At 34.4% G+C, this 27,441-nt stretch overlaps 1 protein-coding gene across 2 annotated transcripts in view; it reads right to left on the reverse strand.

The window, feature by feature from the left end:
- Nucleotides 1–8,194: 8,194 nt before the first annotated feature.
- The window catches only part of LOC100303574 (ets-related protein), a 36,336-nt gene continuing 17,089 nt past the window's right edge, over nt 8,195–27,441 (reverse strand). Inside the window, 3 exon segments of one of the 2 annotated variants that reach the window (NM_001165010.1) lie at nt 8,195–11,589; nt 12,516–12,679; nt 24,737–24,805. In NM_001165010.1, the coding sequence (NP_001158482.1) occupies nt 11,203–11,589; nt 12,516–12,679; nt 24,737–24,805 (620 nt within the window). In that variant the 3' untranslated portion in view covers nt 8,195–11,202. 2 annotated transcript variants of the gene reach the window in all.

The raw sequence follows: 27,441 nt of genomic DNA on the forward strand, positions 1-27,441 counted from the left end.
AATACTGCGCTCTTCTAATTGAAATCACAAGTATGAGGTCTGACCTGGGCGCGACTTGCACTAGTTACCGCCAGTGACTCATTTGATACCTTCCAATCACCTGAAAATACATAAGCTTGGTAACGTCTCAGTTTGTACTCGTTGATCTGCGCAACAGTCAAACTCGCCATTTTTGTTTATATGAGACCCATAAATCTCGCGCATGTGTGGCGCGACGACTACCGCTCTTTAACGTACATGGGTGTATGGTCATGTAGCCGTTCGTCATTTCGAATAATATAGGACATTTCTCAAAAACATGATCTTCGTCAATGGAAGACGTCCGGTAAAAACGATATCGTCTCTTTGAACGCTTTTTACGTCATAAAAGTGCTTCGTCACCGGGGGCGCGATTTAAAGGAAAGGTGTATACAAGTTATAATATTTCCGTCTGTGGTTACTATAGTTCCTGGAATACAAATACATCTTCAAATTAAAATTAAAATTGAGAGAATTATTAAAAGAGAATAACATCAAAGGGTTTAGTATTTCAAGAGAATAACATAAGGAGAAGTACCATACAAACCGACGACGTTACTTTTATCGAAATGTCTTGTGTATCGGTTACGGGTCAATACAAAAAAAAAATAATACCGATGAAGTATATTGAATAAAATACTAAAAACAAAATTTAAAAGACGATATGCAATTTTTCTTCAAATAATCATCGTCCAGCTAAGAAACTTGTTAACATTGAGAATAAAATGATTGCGTAAACACCCATAGACACGATTAGCACGTTTCCATGACGTTTGTTCTCTGATTTAGACAACTTATTAGAAATACGATGTTTATTATTTAGTTTTCAGTTGTGGAATGGATCTATGTACTAGTACAAAGATTCCACACTTAGTCTTTCACTCTTACCAACAACCTGTTAATGAGGTCTTTCACTCTTACCAACAACCTGTTAATGAGGTCTTTCACTCTTACCAACAACCTGTTAATGAGGTCTTTCACTCTTACCAACAACCTGTTAATGAGGTCTTTCACTCTTACCAACAACCTGTTAATGAGGTCTTTCACACTTACCAACAACCTGTTAATGAGGTCTTTCACTCTTACCAACAACCTGTTAATGAGGTCTTTCACTCTTACCAACAACCTGTTAATGAGGTCTTTCACTCTTACCAACAACCTGTTAATGAGGTCTTTCACTCTTACCAACAACCTGTTAATGAGGTCTTTCACTCTTACCAACAACCTGTTAATGAGGTCTTTCACTCTTACCAACAACCTGTTAATGAGGTCTTTCACTCTTACCAACAACCTGTTAATGAGGTCTTTCACTCTTACCAACAACCTGTTAATGAGGTCTTTCACTCTTACCAACAACCTGTTAATGAGGTCTTTCACTCTTACCAACAACCTGTTAATGAGGTCTTTCACTCTTACCAACAACCTGTTAATGAGGTCTTTCACTCTTACCAACAACCTGTTAATGAGGTCTTTCACTCTTACCAACAACCTGTTAATGAGGTCTTTCACTCTTACCAACAACCTGTTAATGAGGTCTTTCACTCTTACCAACAACCTGTTAATGAGGTCTTTCACTCTTACCAACAACCTGTTAATGAGCTCTTTCACTCTTACCAACAACCTGTTAATGAGGTCTTTCACTCTTACCAACAACCTGTTAATGAGGTCTTTCACTCTTACCAACAACCTGTTAATGAGGTCTTTCACTCTTACCAACAACCTGTTAATGAGGTCTTTCACTCTTACCAACAACCTGTTAATGAGGTCTTTCACTCTTACCAACAACCTGTTAATGAGGTCTTTCACTCTTACCAACAACCTGTTAATGAGGTCTTTCACTCTTACCAACAACCTGTTAATGAGGTCTTTCACTCTTACCAACAACCTGTTAATGAGGTCTTTCACTCTTACCAACAACCTGTTAATGAGGTCTTTCACTCTTACCAACAACCTGTTAATGAGGTCTTTCACTCTTACCAACAACCTGTTAATGAGGTCTTTCACTCTTACCAACAACCTGTTAATGAGGTCTTTCACTCTTACCAACAACCTGTTAATGAGGTCTTTCACTCTTACCAACAACCTGTTAATGAGGTCTTTCACTCTTACCAACAACCTGTTAATGAGGTCTTTCACTCTTACCAACAACCTGTTAATGAGGTCTTTCACTCTTACCAACAACCTGTTAATGAGGTCTTTCACTCTTACCAACAACCTGTTAATGAGGTCTTTCACTCTTACCAACAACCTGTTAATGAGGTCTTTCACTCTTACCAACAACCTGTTAATGAGGTCTTTCACTCTTACCAACAACCTGTTAATGAGGTCTTTCACTCTTACCAACAACCTGTTAATGAGGTCTTTCACTCTTACCAACAACCTGTTAATGAGGTCTTTCACTCTTACCAACAACCTGTTAATGAGGTCTTTCACTCTTACCAACAACCTGTTAATGAGGTCTTTCACTCTTACCAACAACCTGTTAATGAGGTCTTTCACTCTTACCAACAACCTGTTAATGAGGTCTTTCACTCTTACCAACAACCTGTTAATGAGGTCTTTCACTCTTACCAACAACCTGTTAATGAGGTCTTTCACTCTTACCAACAACCTGTTAATGAGGTCTTTCACTCTTACCAACAACCTGTTAATGAGGTCTTTCACTCTTACCAACAACCTGTTAATGAGGTCTTTCACTCTTACCAACAACCTGTTAATGAGGTCTTTCACTCTTACCAACAACCTGTTAATGAGGTCTTTCACTCTTACCAACAACCTGTTAATGAGGTCTTTCACTCTTACCAACAACCTGTTAATGAGGTCTTTCACTCTTACCAACAACCTGTTAATGAGGTCTTTCACTCTTACCAACAACCTGTTAATGAGGTCTTTCACTCTTACCAACAACCTGTTAATGAGGTCTTTCACTCTTACCAACAACCTGTTAATGAGGTCTTTCACTCTTACCAACAACCTGTTAATGAGGTCTTTCACTCTTACCAACAACCTGTTAATGAGGTCTTTCACTCTTACCAACAACCTGTTAATGAGGTCTTTCACTCTTACCAACAACCTGTTAATGAGGTCTTTCACTCTTACCAACAACCTGTTAATGAGGTCTTTCACTCTTACCAACAACCTGTTAATGAGGTCTTTCACTCTTACCAACAACCTGTTAATGAGGTCTTTCACTCTTACCAACAACCTGTTAATGAGGTCTTTCACTCTTACCAACAACCTGTTAATGAGGTCTTTCACTCTTACCAACAACCTGTTAATGAGGTCTTTCACTCTTACCAACAACCTGTTAATGAGGTCTTTCACTCTTACCAACAACCTGTTAATGAGGTCTTTCACTCTTACCAACAACCTGTTAATGAGGTCTTTCACTCTTACCAACAACCTGTTAATGAGGTCTTTCACTCTTACCAACAACCTGTTAATGAGGTCTTTCACTCTTACCAACAACCTGTTAATGAGGTCTTTCACTCTTACCAACAACCTGTTAATGAGGTCTTTCACTCTTACCAACAACCTGTTAATGAGGTCTTTCACTCTTACCAACAACCTGTTAATGAGGTCTTTCACTCTTACCAACAACCTGTTAATGAGGTCTTTCACTCTTACCAACAACCTGTTAATGAGGTCTTTCACTCTTACCAACAACCTGTTAATGAGGTCTTTCACTCTTACCAACAACCTGTTAATGAGGTCTTTCACTCTTACCAACAACCTGTTAATGAGGTCTTTCACTCTTACCAACAACCTGTTAATGAGGTCTTTCACTCTTACCAACAACCTGTTAATGAGGTCTTTCACTCTTACCAACAACCTGTTAATGAGGTCTTTCACTCTTACCAACAACCTGTTAATGAGGTCTTTCACTCTTACCAACAACCTGTTAATGAGGTCTTTCACTCTTACCAACAACCTGTTAATGAGGTCTTTCACTCTTACCAACAACCTGTTAATGAGGTCTTTCACTCTTACCAACAACCTGTTAATGAGGTCTTTCACTCTTACCAACAACCTGTTAATGAGGTCTTTCACTCTTACCAACAACCTGTTAATGAGGTCTTTCACTCTTACCAACAACCTGTTAATGAGGTCTTTCACTCTTACCAACAACCTGTTAATGAGGTCTTTCACTCTTACCAACAACCTGTTAATGAGGTCTTTCACTCTTACCAACAACCTGTTAATGAGGTCTTTCACTCTTACCAACAACCTGTTAATGAGGTCTTTCACTCTTACCAACAACCTGTTAATGAGGTCTTTCACTCTTACCAACAACCTGTTAATGAGGTCTTTCACTCTTACCAACAACCTGTTAATGAGGTCTTTCTTACAATCTCTAATCAGTTACATCTAACAGAATTATGGAACTAACACGTGACCAGCCACGGATACATTTGCTGTCTAGAGAAACCGTCAAGTTTTCAACCACACTTCCTGAGAAGGACCGTGCTTCAAAGTATTGGTTGAACACGTGTAGCATATTAACATGGCAAATATATGCAAAGAAATCATACTAGTTCGCCCAATAACACAGAAATTATCGTGTCTAAATACCAGAAAGGGATTTATGTGAACAAGTTTCTGTACAAGTTTTAAGCGTGTAAAGTATGGTGGGCGAATATAGTACATGTAAATAGGATACAGGGTAGGTAGGTGTACAAGTCCCCGGGGTATAGTGGTGAGCACGTCAAGTAGCAGCGTGAGTCACGTTGGATGAAGGCGAAATAAATGTTGAATATCCTGTCAAATTCTCCCGTTACACGAGTAATCGGATCCATTCCGACGTGCAGTCGTAACAAGAGTTATGTTCGCAGCTACGGGGGATTTGTTTTTGTCTAATAGCTATAATGTTAGTCCTGAATCGTCGTCATCATAATAGTGTTCAAGTTGTGTGTGACTACGGGAGAATATAGACACATGCATGGCACGGAAATCCCTAAACTAAAGTACAATTCTATGATGAGAACTAAAACACGATATTCTGTTTTAGTGTCGTTTTGAGATCATATTTTCCATTTCACAAACTCAACACTTTGCTGTAACCAAGTGCATCCTCGTGTACCAAGAATAAAACTACGTTTAATCAGTGTCCACAACACTAGTTTTGTGTTGAATCTTGAATAAAGCAGGCACTAATTAAAAAAAATGTCCAAGTCTATCGATTGTACGACTGGTATTCATCAAATAAAGACTAACATAGTATATTGTTTAACAAAAAACACAGAAAACAAATAAATCGCTGAATGGATATTTTAATAGTCTCGAAAACACTTTTATTTAGTTAATTGAGTTCAGTCTGTACTCATTTCACAATTAGATAAAATATATTTGATAGACAAGTTGCGACATGTTTCACCCCCCCCCCCCTCTTTCCGGCTGTCTCGATGTCCGTAGAATTGTCATCACCACAACAATCAAATATTGCAGTCTTACATTAATTGGGAAAAGGTTTTTCGTGGAATTACGTCACGGTGGCATCAAATACTAGTAAGTGGTAAGAAACAACTTATGTAAGTTTACAACATGCGAGTCTAAGGAGGTATTTAGCTTTAAGAATACTCTAATACAATTTCAGTATGTAGTCTTGATTATATTTGTATGTGAATGCAATAAATTCAACGCGCGAAGGATATGAGTGCTATGATTCAAACATAAATTAGATAACCCTCATGTTGAAATATTTTCAATTGATAAGGTTGGTATAAAAACACTTCTATCCGTGATAGATTGTTAATTTGAATCGTGCTCAGAGGTGCCATGGCAGTGTTTGACTGTAGTTGTTACTGGGCAGTTATTTTTCGCAATCGTTCTACGGTTCTTTCATGTTTTTGAGTCACGTGACAAATTCCAGTATCACGCGGTATCACCTACATATAGCAACCTCGCCGTTATGAAGCAGCGAGCAAAATTTCGTATAATATTGGCAAACGATCAATGGAAAGTAAGAAGTTTGTAAGGGAGTTTGTATGTAATTTCTAGCTGATTTCATCCGGCAATAGTTAGCGAAACAATTGTAAAATGGTGATTAAACTATTGACTTACAAATGTACAACGCCATGTACTGTGGTTGGTGAATAGAGGCCTTACTTAGCGAACAATGCAAAGATCTGCGTTAGAATGGGTCCCATATTGATGTGTTAACAGAGATGGAAATAATATGAAGTCGATGGCTGAATAAAGGAAGGCGTTCTTTTGATGCTTGTACCAGATTTGGAGACATGCAGCACCGGTACACGACCTCTGACAAAATATGTCATTGTCATGTCAACGAGGGTGAATGAACCCATGACCACTATACCACCTCGTTCGATCGATATTCTATTGATAACTACGGACAAACAGTCGCGTGGACTAATTACTACCTCGGTATCTGGTTGCTAACACCACGTCTGTTGCACAAGTATTGCACAGCTGTTTGCACGAATGGTCCCATATTTCATAATCTGCTCATGATGAAATAATTTCCTCACGAAATGATCTATCCTGTTCGGGTTACTCTAAACCCCTCTATCGTTCTCCGCTCGCACCTCACATCAAATCCCACAGACGTATCGATATGTGAACGTTGCAGTATGAGTTAGATTTGATCCTATATATTTTTGGGGATTGTGTAGACTTGGTCAAACCCTTAAATTTAGCGAAAAAGTTGAATAGACCATCAACTGCATGTATATACACACCCTGTACACATTTCATTTTGACACAATCTGTAGTCTTTCTGTGAAACGTCACTATCACCACAATTACAAGACACATGCAAAGCGGACAGCATAAAAACGAACCAGAAAAGTTTTCTCAACATAGAGGGCGTTTTGCTAAATGATGCGAGTGAATCATTAAAATCGCCATTAAGGTAGGAAAAAGCCTACTCGCAACTTTTGAGAAAGTTGGTCATAAATCACATGACAATTTTCAGCGATTTATTATGTAAAACCATGGAGCTGTTGTGCCATGACACCATAAAATAGCATTTTGTTGTGTGTTGCAGTGATGTATTCTGAAAAACCTATCTTAATTAATATTTTCAAAAATCACTATTTTTAGAACAATTCCAAAGAACACAATATTAACATTTTTTTATTTTTTGAAAATCCACTAAATATAAACATTTTCTTGAAAATTAGGTTGGTGACTTTCAACTTTTCAAAAGTCGATATCCTTATATTGCAAATAGAATGAATCCTTGTTAGTTGCATTTACCTTAAAGCATTGCATTGTGTTCTATATGGGACACACAGCTACTTGTACAACTTACGTACAACACATTGTTTGAACATTAGCGCTTTAAGCTTAGAAATATGCAAATTGTTTTGCCACCACATAACCTTTCTTTTCATCTCACCCTACCGCATTGCCAAATTTATTCTATCCTTTTCATGTAAAATGCAAATATTCCAAGAAAATACGTTTTAGATAAGAGTGTGACATAGTTGCCACTTTCTTTCCCACCAAAGATACATTTTTGCATAGTTAACCTTTTCATCACTGGTTCTCTCTTATCACCAATTCACAAAATGGTCCCATTTATAGTCTGCACTTTCCTTTAGAAGATTGGGTAAAAAAGGACACATTTTTCGAGTAAAAAGAGAAAATTGATTCAAAATTTGTCAGTTGGCTCCAAAATTAGGGTTCATTTCCTGAAATATTGAAAAATATAAAAAGTGTAGAAAAATTTGGGCGAGAAAGTCTGATGGAGAAAAGGTTAAGAGCATTTAGAAAAGTATCAACTTTAAAGTTTGATGAGCACATTTATTTCCATACATGCTTCACCAGTTTCCTGGTACTGATCATCCAGTTCAATAATCACTCAATTATGCAAATTGTGCATAAATCACTAAAGAACATTTGTCTAATCTGAAATGGTTGTTTCTAGAGAATCTTTAAATATTCTGCAAATTACTCATTGATATGCACAAATATTACCAGATCAATTAGTCCAGAACACCCATCCATTGAGTGGTTATATCACAATGAAACAGCTAAAAATTAAGTAATTATTATGCAACCCAAGTATTAATATGCATGAATTTTAAACCTAAACTAATAAGATAATCCCAGATCATCTATGTACCATACATAGAAATCTACCAGGTGTTTGAGACATCAGCAGAGCTGAACTAAAATACTCCTGTGTTCTTGCAGGAAAAATTAATCAAGATTTTCTTCTATATTTACAAAAGTATTTATTGAAATAGCAAGGTTATGATAAAATACAAATCTGAAAAATCGGCTGTCTGTTGTCAAGGGAACAAACTTGGATTTGTACAGGAAAAGAGGGATACAGCTGGGATGGCAGATAGATAGAAAATTAGAGAAAGCTTTAGTTTTCTGTTGTCAAGGAAACCATGCAATCACAATTTTGCTGATTTTAACCAGCCCAATTGAGTGAATGCAACGCAAAGTGATTCCAGGTATCCTAGCAACAGAATCCACATCAATGGAATTCAAACTACCGTGATATAAAGAAGTGAGGGGAAAATACAACTCACACACCTCCTGCAGCATTCTTACAAAATAATAAACCAGGGTTTTTTTTTGGGGGGGGGATTAATGTCATGTGACTCCCTCTCTCAGTGTGCTCCATTTTGTTCTGATTATAAATCTACTGAACATTACACATCTCTGCTGTTAAATATGGTAGCGTAAATGCTGCCAAAACTACACTTAAAGTCATCTTGTTACATTAAAGTACGTCAAATCATAATAGGTCAATTAAACAATACATAGATTTCTTTTGTGGGGGATGGAGGGTGTGAGCAATTAATAAGAAATCCAAGAATCAAGTGATACAAGAATATTAGAGTATTATGGGTAAACAAAGGCTTGATGCAAAAAACAAAAACTCAATAAATGTTCTAACTATATCTGTCATACGGTGTCACACAAAACAATCTAGAATAAACGTGATAGCTCGGACAATTTTTTTTTTATATATATATATATGTATAACAATTTTGACCGAACCCATGAACAACCAAATGTAAAGTAATATAGCAGGCAGTCATATTTTGTAAGTTGGCAAAAACCACAACTTTTCCCGCAGTTTTGTTCATATTGTGTATTTTTCATGTAAATGTTTCAAACAGTTTTTAGAATAATAAAAAAAAACATGTTTTAGTTTTGCAGACATGAGAGATTTGACTTTATGACTTTGCAATGACAACACACGTGAAGCAGCATGTGCCAGCAGTATGGGAAACGGCCAATCAAATCAAATCTATCATGTGTTGAAAACAAAAAGACCAACAGTGTGTAAACTCTCCTTATAAAGACAATAGGAATGGCGCAAATGAGCATTGTGTGAAAGCATAGAATTTTACAAATCAAAAAATTGTGTTGTTTGACAAAAAGTATAAATTCAACCACAAAAATCTACTGCGGTTTTCTACACACTTGGTGGGCTAGTAAAAAAGTGGATTATGCAAATACAGAATTAATATGCAAAAAAGTGTCTGTATTATCAGTTGATTTGACCACCAATTCTTTTCATAGTCAGTATAAAAGTGGTGTACTTGCAAAAGTAATCAGTTTCCATGGTAACATAACTGATCATTTTCATCATAATAGCGTAGCTGCATCTTTCAAGTTTTCAAATGCGACTGCCATTATTGATGCCAGTTTTGGAAATCCTGGTACTCTGGTGTTATAATTGTTTAACTTTAAATGACAATAACTTTTGTAATTTTTTAGCCAAAAAAATCCCAAAGTTCTCAATAGTGGCATTTCTCCCCTCCCCCAGAAATACCAGGATGTGTAACCTTTTAGGGGTCACACATAAGGCAAATTAGAACTGTATTCTAATGCATGGAAAATGTTAAAAGTTACAGCTACAGTTTAAATTAATCTAATGTACGACACTGCATCTAAGAATACAAATACTCATTTTGCAATTGCTTTCAGGTTGAAATTGTAGTGAAAAATGACACAAATGTTAAATTTTGTGATTTTGCCCCCCAACCCCATCTATATAAGACTGAAATATAAACACTCTGTAGATATATCTGTATTAATACCAAAGGCAGTGGAGACATTCAGTAAGCCATGCTTATCATGAAATATAGAAATCTAATTTTTGATGACAGTTTTCAACATATGAGGGTCTCATACCGAACAATTATGCAGATAACCCAAATAACATCAGCTTAATGATTCAAATAAGCTCTTTATTATCACCATGGTAAGCCAGCTATAAAATCAGGGGATGTAAAAATTGCTTATACTGGGGATTTTGTTGTGATCAGCAAAAACATTCCTATCGTTACCGTATACGGTATATTGGCTTACACATCACAGTCTGACTGGGCTTACTTCAACATAATTAATAACTCAATATATTGATTGATTACTCATTTAATATCCTCATTTATAGATAATTATTGAAATATAAAGTTCGTTACTAACATTCAGTAATTAACTCTTGCATGATTGTTAATTATATCAATTAATTTTACCGAATTTTGACCCTCATCATTTACATAACAGCTCATATTTTTTCAGAAATAATAAATCATTAAAAATATTAGTCATTTGGCAATGGATATTAGACAAAAATGTAATTAACATGATAGAAAGTGAAAATTTTGATGTGTTAAATCTGTTTGATTTATGATGTTAGATATAACAAATGTATCCTGCACACAAAAAAGCAGAATCTATACTATATATATATATATATAACAGTGAACAAAAACAATCTCCCAAAGTTGGACTTCTGAAAACTATACAGGGACAAGTTTGATTGACTATATTTGGTCACATGACCTATATAGGACAATTTTGATTGGTTATAATTGGGCACATGACACACAGGTCCAGATTGACTATAACCTAGTCACATGACATACATAGGACCTGTTTGCTTTATCACATGCCAGCAATTTGACTGACCACAAGGTTGTGCTACATTTTTAATGTGAAAATTGAAGGAAACCATGCACTCCAAGTGCCTTTTTGAAATTTCAAAATAGTCTGGGACAAAAGTGATATTGAATCAGGTTTCCAGCTTGCAAGCCCAGAATGATAGCTGCAGCACGAGTTTTCTGTGTATATATTGCCATGCCAACCATATCACACCATGGGTAACAATGACCATTTTATAGGCAACAACAGACACATGTCAGTTACCAAGGTTACAAAAGGGTGAATATAAAACAAATTCCAGTTAAGTTAATACACACATCCTTCAACATATGGTTGTGGACAAATCTGTTGCATTTCATGTGCAAACCGAGCCTGTTCTAGACCATCATCCAAGTGGGTCAACGGAACGGTATCTTCTTCTTTGACGGATGGGGTTTGATGACGTGGTGGAGGCAGTGGAGTGGTATGTTCTGGTAACCTGGTCATAGTGTGCTCTGTCTTCAGGACTGGTCTGGCATTATCTGGAAAAGCCATGGTGAAGAGTGCTTCTGGATCACACACAAACTTGTAGACGTACCTTTCACCAGCTACCTTCTGCATGATGCCTTTTTCATAATAGTATCGTAATGATCGCGACAGTTTGTCGTAATTCATTGCCGGCCTATTTTTCTGAATTCCCCATCTCCTGGCAACCTACAAAGCAAAAATAAAATTTCATTATTTGAATGTTTGACTCATTGTGGGCAACTTCTTTATATTTGTATAATCACCACAAATTGTCGAAATTGTTCACCTTTTATTTCAACAATGAAGTTTTTTTATATATATATAAAAAGGGTGAAATAAAAACAAATTGAAAGAATTGAATACAAATTTTGATAAAAAAAATGAATGAATTGCTGGTATGGATTTTGTGTTTTGTTAGGAAATTACTGTTATAACATTGAATATAGTACATTGTCAGTATACATAACCATTATGACATCATTGATTCTTGTACATTGTCAGTACATAACCATTATGACATCATTGATTCTTGTACATTGTCAGTACACAACCATTATGACATCATTGATTCTTGTACATTGTCAGTACACAACCATTATGACATCATTGATTCTTGTACATTGTCAGTACACAACCATTATGACATCATTGATTCTTGTACATTGTCAGTACACAACCATTATGACATCATTGATTCTTGTACATTGTCAGTACATAACCATTATGACATCATTGATTCTTGTACATTGTCAGTACATAACCATTATGACATCATGGATTCTTGTACATTGTGAGCACATAACCATTATGACATCATTGTACATTGTCAGGAACTATTTAAAGTACAAATTGCCTAGAATAATAGCAATTGGTAAAACTTGGATAAACAAATTGCAGTGATCAGCGAAAAATAAAATTTCAAAGACAGAATCAAAATTGATAAATTTTCGTACTAATAATTCAACTCAAATTTCAGAGTTGAACTTTAAATGCAAAAAGTACAGTTCTTTGCATATTGTCAATGATCTAGTCTTTTACTGTACTTAAAATTCCAGAAAATGTGAAAATGCCTTGCGAAAAATAACAATAACTTTTTGTATATTACTACATACCTCTTCTGGTTCAATCAACTTGAATTCCAGCCCTCTGCCAGTCCATGCAATAAAATTGGAATTTGTGGGGTCTTCCAGCAGCGCTACCAGGAACTGCCACAACTGCAGGGATCCTCGCCGCTGATAAATCGGGCCATCACGGTATATTTCAGGTTTCAAATCGCCTGTAAATACAGTCATTATGACCATTATCGCATTAGTCTGTTGCTAAGATAGGATTAAATTTACTAAATTTAATCATCTTAAAAAATAGACACCATGTTGGTTTCATGACAAGATTAATAAAATGCATCATTTCTTATTATTTGAACAGCCATCTATTCTCTTTAAGTTTAATAGAGAGTTGGCAGAGAAGACATTCATGGCTGCTTCATTGTTTTTGGCCTCATCTGTCACAATCTAACTCGACAAACTCTATCACGGTTCTTATTTTTATAGCCAACATCTGATTTTAAATGCTTTACAAAAAATAATACGATAGAAGAGCCGAGTATGATATTAGCTCTAGTCACATCAACCTATTATTCAGTGCTAATAAAGCCAAAATGAGAGATAACATATGTCCCCTTCATCCCCCATGGGGATCCTTCTTGTACATCTCTCTTTGTTCATTTCAAAGCAAAGAGGGGGTGGGGCGTTTCCCGGGTGACTAGAAGCAACAAGAACTATGTACATAGTCTGCTTTATTGATGCATATGGTGCAGCATGTTGAATCTGACATTTGTTGAACGGTGCTATAATCAGCATTTTCATCTGTATAACCATGCGTCTAGTCCTAACTGACTCAAACCCCCCTACTATTTAATGCCATTAAGCCTCAAATTTCATCTTGCTACTTGGCTGCATTTTAGGTAATTACTGTTGCCACAGCAACCACTGCTTTGTCATCAGTGCATTTTTACATTTCTTTCTTTCCATATTTCACAACTCCTTAATCCCACATCAAGGATGGGGTTGTGATCTGACCTTTGTAAAATTTCAACAAATAATTCTGATTTGTTTTCATCATGATTCTTTTGTGAGTAACAGGTTCTCTACAAAATTAGTTTATACCATTCTAAAATAGGGGTGAGAAGACTGAATAATGATGAAAACTGTGCAACACAATGCTCATGATCAACACTTTTTTTAAAGTAAAACACATTGAGGTTTGGACATTTGATATTTTTTTTATAGACTACACTAAGTAGTCAGTTGATAGCGACAGTCCATAAAATGACTTTAAATCAATGTATAATCATCACACATTTTCTCTTTCGTTTGTCATGAAAAATATCATAAATTGTCATCAAGCTTAGTTCCATCAGTAGTCACAGATTGTGTTAGTGAGATTTTACTGCCCACACAACTACATATGCCAGAAATTACGATAATCGTGCATGACGAGTGGTAACAAACTAAAAATACGTTAACTGAATACATTATCACCACTTTTAGAAACATTAACCTAAAGTATTATCACAAAATAAACCTTCAACATTTTATTCTCATTTGTTTCAAAAATTGTGATTATGAGTAACCAGTTCAAACTATGTCCATTTGTTCAAAAATTAAAGAAACTACAGCAAAATGCAAAAAAAATTGCAAAATGTAGCGCAAACATTTTGGTGGGAAAAATTGTACAATCAAATTTATCAGGCTATGGTCTAAGCTGTTTTTATTTATCAGTTTATTTTCAAACAAGCAGCCTCTCGGCTGAGATAGCTCCGCTGTTAGCACTGCACATTTCAATTAAAGAACAGAAGATATCATTAGAAAATGAACAATATGCCTAGTGTATCAATGCAATGGGACTTGCTGTTTTCAACAAGAATTCAAAAATATCATTTTTCATCATAAATGATTGTGGTTTTTAACAAGAAAATATCACTTTTTACAAAAAATTACAAAAATATTCACCAAAATTAGAGAATTGACGATATCATTACAAAATGAACAAATTTGAGAGTGGTCCACATGTAGTACCTTTATACGTAATATCAAAGCAATTGGACTTGTGGTTTTTAACAAGAAGTCGAAAATATCACTTTTTACCAAAAATGACAAAAATATTCACCCAAATTAGAGAATTGAAGATATCATTACAAAATGAACAAATCTGAGAGAGTTCCACATGTAGTACCTATATATGTAATATCAAAGCAATTGGACTTGCGGTTTTCAACAAGAAGTCGAAAATATCACTTTTTACCAAAAATGACAAAAATATTCACCAAAATTAGAGAATTAAAGATATCATTACAAAATGAACAAATCTGAGAGAGGTCCACATGTAGTACATATATATGTAATATCAAAGCAATTGGACTTGCGGTTTTTAACAAGAAGTCGAAAATATCACTTTTTACCAAAAATGACAAAAATATTCACCAAAATTAGAGAATTGAAGATATGATCATGAAATGAACAAATCTGAGAGAGATCTACCCAAGGTACATATACACCAAGTATCAAAGCATTCAGGCTTGTAGTTTTCAAGAAGAAGTTGAAAAAGTAAAACTTTGACACGGACGACGACGAACAATCACTCATATGATAAGCTCCGCTCGACAAAGTCGACAGCGGAGCTAAAAAACAGTTGTGGGTAAACATTCTAGTTTACATAGTCAGACTGAGATGCATACTGATTGAAGATGATCTTGAATAAGTTAGTTGCAAGATACGTTATCTTGTTTAAGTTCACTGTCAAAAAATTGCTTAGTTTTGTCAGTTTTTATAAATATATTTATGAACAATAATTGCTATAGAATACTTATGTAGGTCTATCTTATGAACTATGATTTCAAATTATGACTGCCCGATCACAAACAAGTCAATCAATTTAAGTGTGAAAAGTACAGCCAACTACATCTCCAGAACTCTGAGAAACAATACACATTCTGAGAGCAGAAAAACCCAAACACGAAATAAGCATCCCAGCTTTGTAAAACATATGTTGCAATAGCTATATGCTCAGTATCTGGTGAAGACTGCATTGCACAATACACCAGTTGAAGACCACACATGCATAATAAATGGATGGGCACATAAATGTAAACATTTAGTTAAAAAACATCTCTTCCATGAAAAGAAAAGTCAAGTCAATTCCATATCATGTTTTTCCTTTTCACCGCCAGACTTTCCCCAAATTTTTCTGCCCTTTTTTCTTGTATATTTATGGAAACGAATCCTACTTTTGGAGCCAACAATCAAAATTTGAATCAATTTTTAGTTTTTACTCAAACAATTTGGCGATTTTTGTCCTAAATTTCTGAAGGAAAGTGCAGATTATAAACTTGACTATTTTGCGATAAAAAAAGGGAACTGGTGGTGAAAAGAATATAGTGGAATTAATTATAGTTTTAGCTACTGATGATGTACAGAATGATACCCCATGGCATTGTAACTTAACAGAACATGCTATTCTCAAAATGGCATATTAATAAAGTGTCTTTATTTTAAATTCAAATATAATTATTTTCACTTTATTTTCAACGAATTAGAAACCAATTAATTTTTCTAATTGTGACTAATCTCCTACCCATTACTCTTCAATGCCCCCCCCCATTCCTCTATCCATACCTCACTGTCATTCAACATTATTGTACCATTCACAGTATGCATATTCTCCACCATATTATTTCACATAATTATTGCAGCATTCTTAGTATGTACATTCTCATTTAATTTGTCCCAACAATTTTCACAAAATCAGTAAAATATTAATAAAATATTAATAAATTTGTCCTGCAAAAGAACTATTCTATAATTTCTTTGTTAATTTTGGAGCAAATTGTCGTATACAAGGAAATTTGTTGTTAAGATGCAGTTCAAACATGCTTTATGAATGTGGTACGGTTTTAATATAGTTGAATAGTCACAACTTAGATGAACGATAACACTTTACCAGCATTAGATTAAATAGTCAAATCTTTTAGATGAATGGTTTACGAGCATAAGATTAAATAGTAACAACTTTTAGTTTACCAGAGTAAATAATACATTATTACAATTACTTTTTAATGAAGTTCTTGTGAAAGGCATTCACTGACCTAGTAAGAAAAAATAAAGTCAAACAGAGTGATCTTTGGTAAAAAAAAACAACATCATGCAATGTACTAGTATGCATGGAAAGATATTCAAACCTAATTTTAATGCAAGTCAAAACCACCAGATAAGCTCAGTAATTTAAACACAATTATAATCATATTTAACATTGATTAAAATATGATTAATTAGATAACAATTATGAGAAAATAATTAAGCTGAGTATCAAATTACCAACAACTAGAAATTTAATACAACCATGACATTTATTGCTTATCCATAGCTGGTAACACTGATTCAACAACAAAAATATGCCTAAAGCAAATTTTGGTTTCCACCAACATATGCTTTGGTTTACATAGAGAATTGAACATTTCAGAATTTAGGATGTTTTAGCTCATTCAAAATTCACATAAACATTGCAATAAAAATCAAAAAAAGCTTAGACACATTAACTGCAGACTCTCCATTGCCTGCTTTGCACAGGGAGTTAACAAAAAAAAAATTGCAGTTTTTTGATTATTTTTCTTTCTTTTTTCCTTTCTTTCCATTAGATTTCAAGTATAAGTTTAAGTTTAAGGATCAAGTATTTTTATATTTAAAATTTGTTAAAATTAAAACACAAACATTAAATTTGAAAATAAAAATTCAAATTTATTTTGTATTATCAAGTTGTTTTTGTTGGAAAACTGAGATAGTACAACTTCTAAATAAAATAAAAAGAATTGTGAATAAAAACGATTCATATTAATGATGAATCTATGTATGTGTAAGAATACTGAGGTATATTTTATTATAGTTAATGCCCCATCCATGGTTTTTTAAGTCTACCTATTACTAAGGATGAATACCACCTCTCTGTGTGTAGTGGACTGAAATAAAATACGAGAAACCTATTTCTAGTTGGCAAACGAGCTTAAGTCAACGCCGTAAACAAAGACCCCATTAACGACACTGTCCCGTAATGTACGCGTCACTTTTCATTCTGTATGCTGACAGTCCCACTTAAAAGCCTGTGAGCAAAGACACCCAAAGAATGATGACATCAAACAGCTCACAGGCGCAGTTTTCTCTTAATTTTATTGGCCGTAATTTTCCTTTCCATTATTCTACTGATGTTTCATTTCGTCTAGGTTGTCGTCAGCGAAGGTTATTAGCCTGTCTTTTATAATAAAAACACGGCAATACTAATGACCAAGACACCTGCATAAGCATTGATTCCCTCCCATCAGCCGATTATATTATCTACATCATCTCAAAAAGACCATTATAAAAAGAAAATGATTTGAAATGTTACTTTGTGTCTTTAGAAATTTTTTAAAAAGAGCGTTTTGACCTACTGAAAAAGTATTAGAATATTATCAGCTCTCAACCAGACCATTATCTTTCAAAAAATGTTCGCAAATATCAGCACGATAAAGATACAAAAAAAAAAAAACAGTAGATTTTGATGAGAAAAACCTTCAGTACTTTTACTGAATATAAATGTATTTTTTTTTATTAGTAAATTTAAAAAAACAAACTCTTACTGCATCTTATTTTTGGTGAAAATAGAGTAATCAAAGTGTATCCCTAAAAAGAGAATAGTAAAAGAAAAAAAACACCATTTTTGTCGTGCAAAATACTCCCGATAATTGATTTTATCATTATTATACCCCAAGGCACTTTGTCTGTCCTTTACTCATAATGGACCTATCATATCAAGATGGATTCCAACAAAAAAAAGGAGCTCAGTGGTTTTTAAGACCAAGATTTCTCCTTAACAAGGATTACTAAGCATAATGTTTTAATCATACAAATATAACGTCTTGATATCTTCTAACAAATAACGCAAAATAAGCTTCATGTACAAGTTTGTCTTGTTTTTATTAATAAATTTAGTTCTTCAATTGAAATTTACGGGAAATCAAATTAAGCAACAACAAAAAAACTGTTACTATATAAAGTGTCTAATGCTACTAAACTGAGTAAACACACTATAGATGTATTTTGTTGTATTGTAGACACTAAACACACACACAGGACAGTTATCCCCTAACGCCCTTATTGAAATCAGTGTAAAATACCTAGTCTTCAATGTGCAACCATAAAAAGGAAGCCCCCTCAATAGGCTTTCAACCTCGTTAAAACCGAGTGACGGGGATATTCTTTCTTCAAAGCCAATCGCTAATCTGGTTAGTTTCATTTTACTCGGCACCTGAACTACCATTTTACTTTCAAAATGAAATTAATAACAATATGCTAGCTCTTAGTGTTATTAAATTAGCCTAAGAAGGAAGAGTCTATTAGGTTGGAGGTAGGGCAGGGAGGTTTATGGAGGGGAAAGTCTAAAATTAGTCAGTGCACCAAATATTGATTGCAGAAAATACAAATATTTTAGAAATACAAAATAATATTTGAATCATAAAACTAACAAATTATGTGCCTTTAAAAAGGTCTAAGAAATAGTGGACTTGGCCAATAAAAATAATGAAGGCAATAATGTTAGGGAATGAACAGATATCTCTATCACAGCATTTAGTGTGGGAGTCATTTTGATAACTCTTATCGCCTACATCAGACTAACTACGTAATTTAATTCATTTTACTAAAATTACAGTAAATTGTGTGCAGACACTCAAAAACAACATCTAAACATGTTTTATCATCAATCTGGCAGGCTGATTAGACCCAATTACTGAACTAATAACGTCCCAGGGGGTGTCCGTCCCAAACCACCAAAACCGGTTGCTTTCATCAAAAGACCTCATTTACTGAGAGATAAAAAGTGACATTGTGTACAACATAAAGGCTACATTAATTACTGCCAAAAATGACCTTATCTTAAGAAATAATAAAAATATTGATAAAAATCTGTTTTCCATGAATTTTGAATCTACAAATTGAACATTGTCTTGACTTTATAATTTATCATTTTTACATCACTAGATGCATGATGATAATTTTTTTTTAAAATTCAACAGAAAAAAAAAATTGACCTTAAGGAAAAATATGAGAATGGGTTTGATATTGAATACATTTAAGATTTCTTCAAAAGTTTTTGTGAGGGGTTATGGGCAAGGACTTGTAATCACTGCCAAAGATCCCAGAGGGAGATAGCGATTACTGGAATTACCAGAGTGGTTTACACATGAAATTAATTTCATATTCAACACCATACGCAGGTTTTTCACTTAAAACGACATTCTCATTCATGTTTCAATAGATGTGAATTAAATATTTATAGTGACCATTGGGCCGTAGAGATTTTCGGTAAAATGTAGACTTTCTGATAGCCAGGGGTGTGGTGATGTATTACAACAAACCCAACGTAGAGCTAGCGAATCATGGAAAAATAAAACTCCTAAAGGCAATTTATTATTTTTGGTATGTCATATCAGTCTTGAACAAAAATACAGAGTATGATAAATTTCTTTGAGCAGTATTATGTATCCCCGAGTAGTTTACGTGTTCAGACTGCATCGTTGTAATGAATTATACACAGCCTTGGATGACGACGACAAAATGATGAAAATAACCAGTGCAATGAGTGAGTCAGGAGGATTTTAACACAAGCTGCCGACACTGCTTGAAATATACACGTAATGATTAAAACACATAACGCATAAAATACACAACTAGAAATTGAGAATGTATACCAACACTCAGGAAGCTCAGTGTAAACTAAACCAAGAAGAATAATTTAAATCTGACAAGCTTGTTAAAAACAGACAAGGTTCAGACTTTTATTTTAATATTCTTGCACATTTATGTTACAGTTACACAAAATTTTCGATATTTGAGACTACACACTCTGCCCTCATCAACCAAACATGTCATTCCGCCCACAGGTGCAACCCAACACGACTGAAACGTCAGAAATACTCGAGAGCAGTCAAATTGTGTCACCATGGAGATGCACAGATCAGAACAATAGGAATGATGTCAACACGCAACAAAAGATGAACCATCCTAATAAGGGGGAACAGGTGCCCGCAATGCGATAATGAGGGACAACAAGCACAAAATACGTGGAGTCAGGTTTTCTTTTGCTTCACAAAATAACATTGTTATCTCCAGAGATTCTTCAATTTTTAAGTTTGCACAATTTTACACTGAGCAATGTTTTGGGATATGAATTGCATGATTCCAAAAGATGGCTACATATACAAAATAGAGGCTGGTATAAAGTTTGCATTTGATTTATTCTAAAACCCTGTTATACATTGCATATTTAGACAAAAATTAGTCTGGCCAATTTATATGTGGCAGTTTATAATTAGCTTTTCGCCAACAGACAATATATGATAAAATATATATTACATGCCAATAAAGTGCTTGCACATCAAGACAACATGTTTGTGCACAGACAGAAACTAATGGAACTTTTTCCATTAAATTATTTGTAATCGATAACTGTGCTCCTAGCAGACAGAAAATGCATTTATAAACAAGTCATTGTCAATGACACGTCCCCGTTCCGTTCATATTTGAGTGACATGTACATTCAAAGCAGATCATGACCGAAATGCACCTGCATATGTACAACACATTGTGCTAAATCTGAACAAAATCCATCCATGCATGACTGAGATCCGGTTCTGGAATTGTGAAAATACGTGATTTTGATGCATTTTCGGCCTTAAAATGGCCATCATTTCGCTATTGTTAAGCAGATCATGAAACAAAGGCACATATCTATTTGTGACATGATGTACCATGTGTGTGTGAAGTTTGAACTTGATCAATCCAGACATGTCTTGGATACGGATCCAGAACTGAATTCTTTAACAAAATGGCCGCCAGTCGGCCATTTCGAACTTGATCCGGGAAAAAAAAAAGACGTGCATCAAGGTTCTATTATGTTTAATGTATGTACCAAATTTGAACAAAATCCATCCATGCATAACTGAGATACGGGTCCGGAATGGTGAAAATGTGCGATTTCAATGCATTTTCGGCCTTAAAGCGGCCGCCATTTGGCTATCGTTAATGAGATCATGAAACAAATGCACATACATATTTGTGACATGATGTACCTTGTGTGTGTGAAGTTTGAACTCGATCAATCCAAGCATGTCTCGGATACGGATCCAGAACTGAATTCTTTAAAACAAAATGGCCGCCAGTCGGCTATTTCGAACTTGATCCGAAAAAAAAAATGACGGGCATCAAGGTCCTATTATGTTTAATGTATGTACCAAGTTTGAATGAAATCCGTCCATGCATAACTGAGATCCGGGTTCGGAATGGTGAAAATGTGCGATTTCAATGCATTTTCGGCCTTAAAGCGGCCGCCATTTGGCTATCGTTAATGAGATCATGAAACAAATACACATACATATTTGTGACATGATGCACCTTGTGTGTGTGAAGTTTGAACTTGATCAATCCAGACATGTCTCGGATACGGATCCAGAACTGAATTCTTTAAAACAAAATGGCCGCCAGTCGGCTATTTCGAACTTGATCCGAAAAAAAAAATGACGTGCATCAAGGTCCTATTATGTTTAATGTATGTACCAAATTTGAACAAAATCCGTCCATGCATAACTGAGATCCGGGTCCGGAATGGTGAAAGTGTGCGATTTCAATGCATTTTCGGCCTTAAAGCGGCCGCCATTTGGCTATCGTTAATGAGATCATGAAACAAATGCACATACATATTTGTGACATGATGTACCTTGTGTGTGTGAAGTTTGAACTCGATCAATCCAAGCATGTCTCAGATACGGATCCAGAACTGAATTCTTTAAAACAAAATGGCCGCCAGTCGGCCATTTCGAACCCGATCCAAAAAAAAAAATGACGTGCATCAAGGTCCTATTATGTTTAATGTATGTACCAAATTTGAACAAAATCCGTCCAATCATAACTGAGATCCGGGTCCGGAATGGTGAAAATGTGCGATTTTGATGCATTTTCGGCCTTAAAATGGCCGCTATTCGGCTATCGTTAATCGGATCATGAAAAAAATGCATGTGCATATGTCCCATATAATGTGTGATGTATGAGTGAAGTTTGAACTCAATCGGTCCATGCATGTTCGAGATACAGGTGATCACGGACGCACGGAAGCACGGACGCACGGACGGACGGACGCACACAGGGCAAAACATAAGTCCCCGTTTTCGGACTGCGTCCGAACGGGGACTAACAAGCAGCCTCTCGGCTGAGATAGCTCCACTGTTAGCAATGCACATTACAATTAAAGAACTGAAGATATCACTAGAAAATGAACAGTACATATATAAAAAGCAATGGGACAAATCTGAAAAAAGTCCACACGTAGTACGTATATATGTAATATAAAAGCAATCGGACTTGCGGTTTTCAACAAGAAGTCAAAAATATCAGTTTTCACCAAAAATGACAAAAATAATCATCAAAATTAGAGAATTGAAGATATCATCATGAAATGAACAAATCTGAGAGAGGTCCACATGTAGTACCTATATATGTAATATAAAAGCAATCGGACTTGCGGTTTTCAACAAGAAGTCAAAAATATCACTTTTCACCAAAAATGACAAAAATAATCATCAAAATTAAATAATTGAAGATTTCACAACAAATTTACCAAATCTGAAAGAGGTCCACATGTAGTACCTATATATGTATTATAAAAGCAATCGAACTTACGGTTTTTAACAAGAAATCGAAAATATCACTTTTTACCAAAAATTACAAAAATATTCACCATATTAGGGAATTAAAGATACCATCACAAAATGAACAAATCTGAGAGAGGTCCACATGTAGTACCTATATATGTAATATTAAAGCAATTGGACTTGTGGTTTTTAACAAGAAGTTGAAAATATCACTTTTTACTAAAAATGACAAAAATATTCACCAAAATTAGAGAATTGAAGATATTATCATGAAATGAACAAATCTGAGTGAGGTCTACCCAAGGTACATATATACACCAAGTATCAAAGCATTCAGGCTTGTAGTTTTCAAGAAGAAGTTGAAAAAGTAAAACATTGACATGGACGACGACGACGGACAATAAAATGGAAAATGTTTAAAGCTCCACCTGGAAACCATTTAAAACACTAATTCATTGTTTTATTTGTGTTCTACTTTATCAATATCACTTTAATTTCATGTCATCATATGTAAAAAGTGTGTTCTGAAAACAATTTTAAGAACCTTACATATTGCTGTAGTCAGATTTTTGATAATTTTGCAATACACAAACTTATTAATAGTTGCTAGTTTGCCTCAGCCCCTAGGCGAACTTCTCCCAAATACGACTCTTTGAGAAGAGAGAGAGGGCGGCTTTTTAGTAATACTCGTTAGATGATTGACGTTTAATTAACCAGCTTCATGGTGTAGGATTACTGGAGCCAGTATTTTATTACTGACCTAAGAGGTCTAAAAGCAATGGAAAGGTTTTTTAAATAGAGTTAAAAGGTAGCAACACTGGGTTGCAGCATTTCAGTATATTTGTCAGCTACTGGGTAAATCAGGATTGTGTTTCACGCAGGAAATACTAAGGATCCTTCAAAATTGAATTTGTCAAAAAAAACAAAAAACATTTTTTTTGTAAGAGAGAGTTGCCTTCCAAAATTACCAACTTTATTTTTAATTGAATGACACTAAGTCATGTCTATAATGTAAATACTTTAAAACCATTTATTTTTACTGGGATTTAATTTCACTAATTTTACGTTTGAGCCTTTTCACTAAGTTCATAAATTTGGCACAGGAACAATGAGTTATATTGTTATTTTACATTTTCATGATGATTTAATTTTGTGGATTTTACAACCCAATAATTAATGTTTTCACAGTATACCATGTCACTTTAAAGTTGCATTATCCAATCACCTACACAACCACCCCCCCTCCTCCCCCACTCATTTGTCTATGCTTTGTCTATGATTGCCCCAATCTTTAATTTGTCGTGTTTTTTTTTAAATTCTGTTCAATTTCAATTCAACAGGTTTTGTGATTTCATAGTCTTGAATACATTCTTGTTAGTACAACATTCAGTTGTGGTTTACAGCATCATCAGATAAAGTTTGACTGCATCTTTATATAGACATATAATTACATGCAATGATATTTGCAGGATATCCTGGTCAAAAGTTGTTTGCAAAATTAACTAAAAATAAAATGAATTCTAGTGATATTTGGAATGTTTGTTGCAGAGTACAAATAGCTCAGTTTTGGTCAAGAAAACAGTAAATAATAGCAATATATACCTTCTTGAAATTTATCAGGCACACTGGCGTCATCGTAAAAAGATCTCATATTGGCTTCATAAAGGTTACCTAGTTAAAAAAAGAAAAATAATATCAAATAAACAAAAAATTATGAGTTTTTAATGCAACAGTTCAAAAATTTGTGACTTTTCTTCCATGCTCATATTTTTATTATATTTCACACACATACAGTAATTAATTCAAGAACATATCTGCTATATACAGATTGAAAATTCTCGTTTTTTAGTTCTTAAGTTATTGCCACTTTAACTGAGCAGTAGAGAAATGATAATCTTAAGAAAAATTGATCAGCAAAGATGAGAAATGGTGGGAAAATGGGAAGTTAATCTTGGCAATGCAAAAAGCAATGGTGGTTACCAAGGTAATATTCTGTGGGATTATCCCCTTAACCTCAATTCACATATTTTACTGTAAATGCACGTCCCTGCAATTCACAGAAAAAGACAGAATAACGTCAAAAGGGTCTTGACACAACTACAAATATCATTATTTCAGTTTAAAAGCCAAGCACGATAGCTACCATTAACACAAAAAACCTTCAAAATGCACCTCGATTATAGTATATGGCATTCACAAACACACTGCCTTTACGGCAATTCAAAAATACATCTTCATGTTATTGTGGGTATTCATGAAGCAGACAATAGTACCCATCAGGTAGACTTTTCTTTGTCACTATGAGTACACATTAAGTTATGATTTCTAAGGATTGCAACAATACACAACTTTTATGAAATGTAATTCACTAATCTGAGAGTCATTAGAATCTTTCAACAACCCTGAATTGGTTCACCTAATTCTTTAAATTCCCATCTGGAAAAATTGCGTCTCAACAAAACATTTTTCTTTTGATGCTATATTCCATATTTATTTTTTTTTTTATAATGTACATATTGGAAGGTTTCTTACGAGCAACAAATAATTTTTTTTTGGAATAAATAATTCAAGGATAAGTCAGTTTTAATCAAATTTCACAAAATTAAATCTGCATATTTTATTTTTCGTAACTAATGATCAAGACCTGTTGCTAACAGGAAATTATGACCATTTGTTTCAAAATTATAGAAATTGTAGAAAATAAATTGTGATCAAATGTGTTTTGATTTAAGAGATATTAATATTAACTTTCCCACTGCTATTCAGAAGAAAAATATTTGATTTCTCTGATTTTGTGGTACATGTACCATTCACCCGTTAGGTCTTTGCGATACACTGCTTTTTACTCTTTGATGACAGAATTTTTCGGACCAAAATTTTAGACCATAGACAAATTTTGGGAAAATTCAGGTGGTTTTAAATGGCAAAAGCCAACACTGCCCCAAAGGCTAAATTATTAATGTGCTAAAACTAGGTATGATTATATGAAAATGAACTTGGATGATTTCACACAACAATGAGCAACGTTTTCAAAGAATTTAATACAAATCAGACGTATGACATGTTTGCTTCAAATTTACAAAATGTAGATTGCAAGTCGAAACAAAACCTGATGTATAATTGTTTTAATCATGAAAGCTTGGTAACTGTTATTTCATTAATTTAATTACAGATATTGGTAACCAGGGTGAAAGGAGAAGATACGATATTGGCAATTCACGAAACAACCTGTAACCTTACCATGCTGATGCAGGTAATTTTATCTGTATTTTGGGACGAAACACAAAGAAGCGATCTGCCTCCCAGCTGATTCATCAAAACAGTCCACTGCTGTTACTACTCATCACTGTAGTTTCCACAGCAATTGAAATGACAATAAGACATGGGGAATAGCAAGTGAGTCCTTCACAACACCATGGTAACAAGGAGCTCCTGCTTTCATCCAAGCTAAACTGATTTGGTCCCGAAGCAGACTTCATCATCAGGGTTGCTGAGATGACAGCTTGCTCATAAGTAAACATCAAAACAAATCAAATAATGCAACTCTCCTGTCACTTGGGGCATCAGTACGCATCCCAGCAGGCCAACAACCAGTTCATGTTGCCTAGCAACAGATTAAATAAGTATTAAATTGCACAGACAATGTTGATATTTGCGTTGCAAACAATTTTAGTGTTGAATCCAAGACGTAACATATGTTATTACAGATCGTTTTAATACTATATTATCTACATAGATTCGGGTGGATCGGGTGGGATCCAGAAAAACCAAATTTACAATGTACAACAATAAGAAAAATAATGTTTTGCTCTACTGCTGCTTGTTTGCAGCGAAGGTATGACAGTTGATTAGTGTTCACTGGTTGGTACTGTACACCCTCATCACTGAAAACCATATGGTGTATAGATTCTTTGATGTCAGCTTAGCATAAAAGTATTCCTTATTAACTTGAATCTAGCTCCACTGTAGAAACAAGAATCTTATTATTAATCTCAAAACACAAGATAATCTCTTCAGTTATGATAAATTGCCTCATAATACATCCCTTAATCCATCCCAAACCATCTACTCAATCCCATTAATTTGCAAACAAAAAAATTATATAGTTTGTGCTTTTAGGAAATGAAATCTTTCAATTCTACCCTTAATTTTTGACTTCTCAATATCTAATTACCCTTTGCTTTTTATGGTTTATGGATTAACAAATCATTTCATTTATATTTTCAAATATTAATGTTTTTAAAAGGCAATTCGAAGTTTAATATAGAATCAAATAATTCATTAGCAAAATTATGAAGGTGAACACA

Source organism: Saccoglossus kowalevskii, chromosome 21 (genome assembly GCF_978046115.1).
Source record: "Saccoglossus kowalevskii chromosome 21, keSacKowa6.1, whole genome shotgun sequence".
In the NCBI taxonomy this organism is placed as follows: Eukaryota; Metazoa; Hemichordata; class Enteropneusta; family Harrimaniidae; genus Saccoglossus; species Saccoglossus kowalevskii.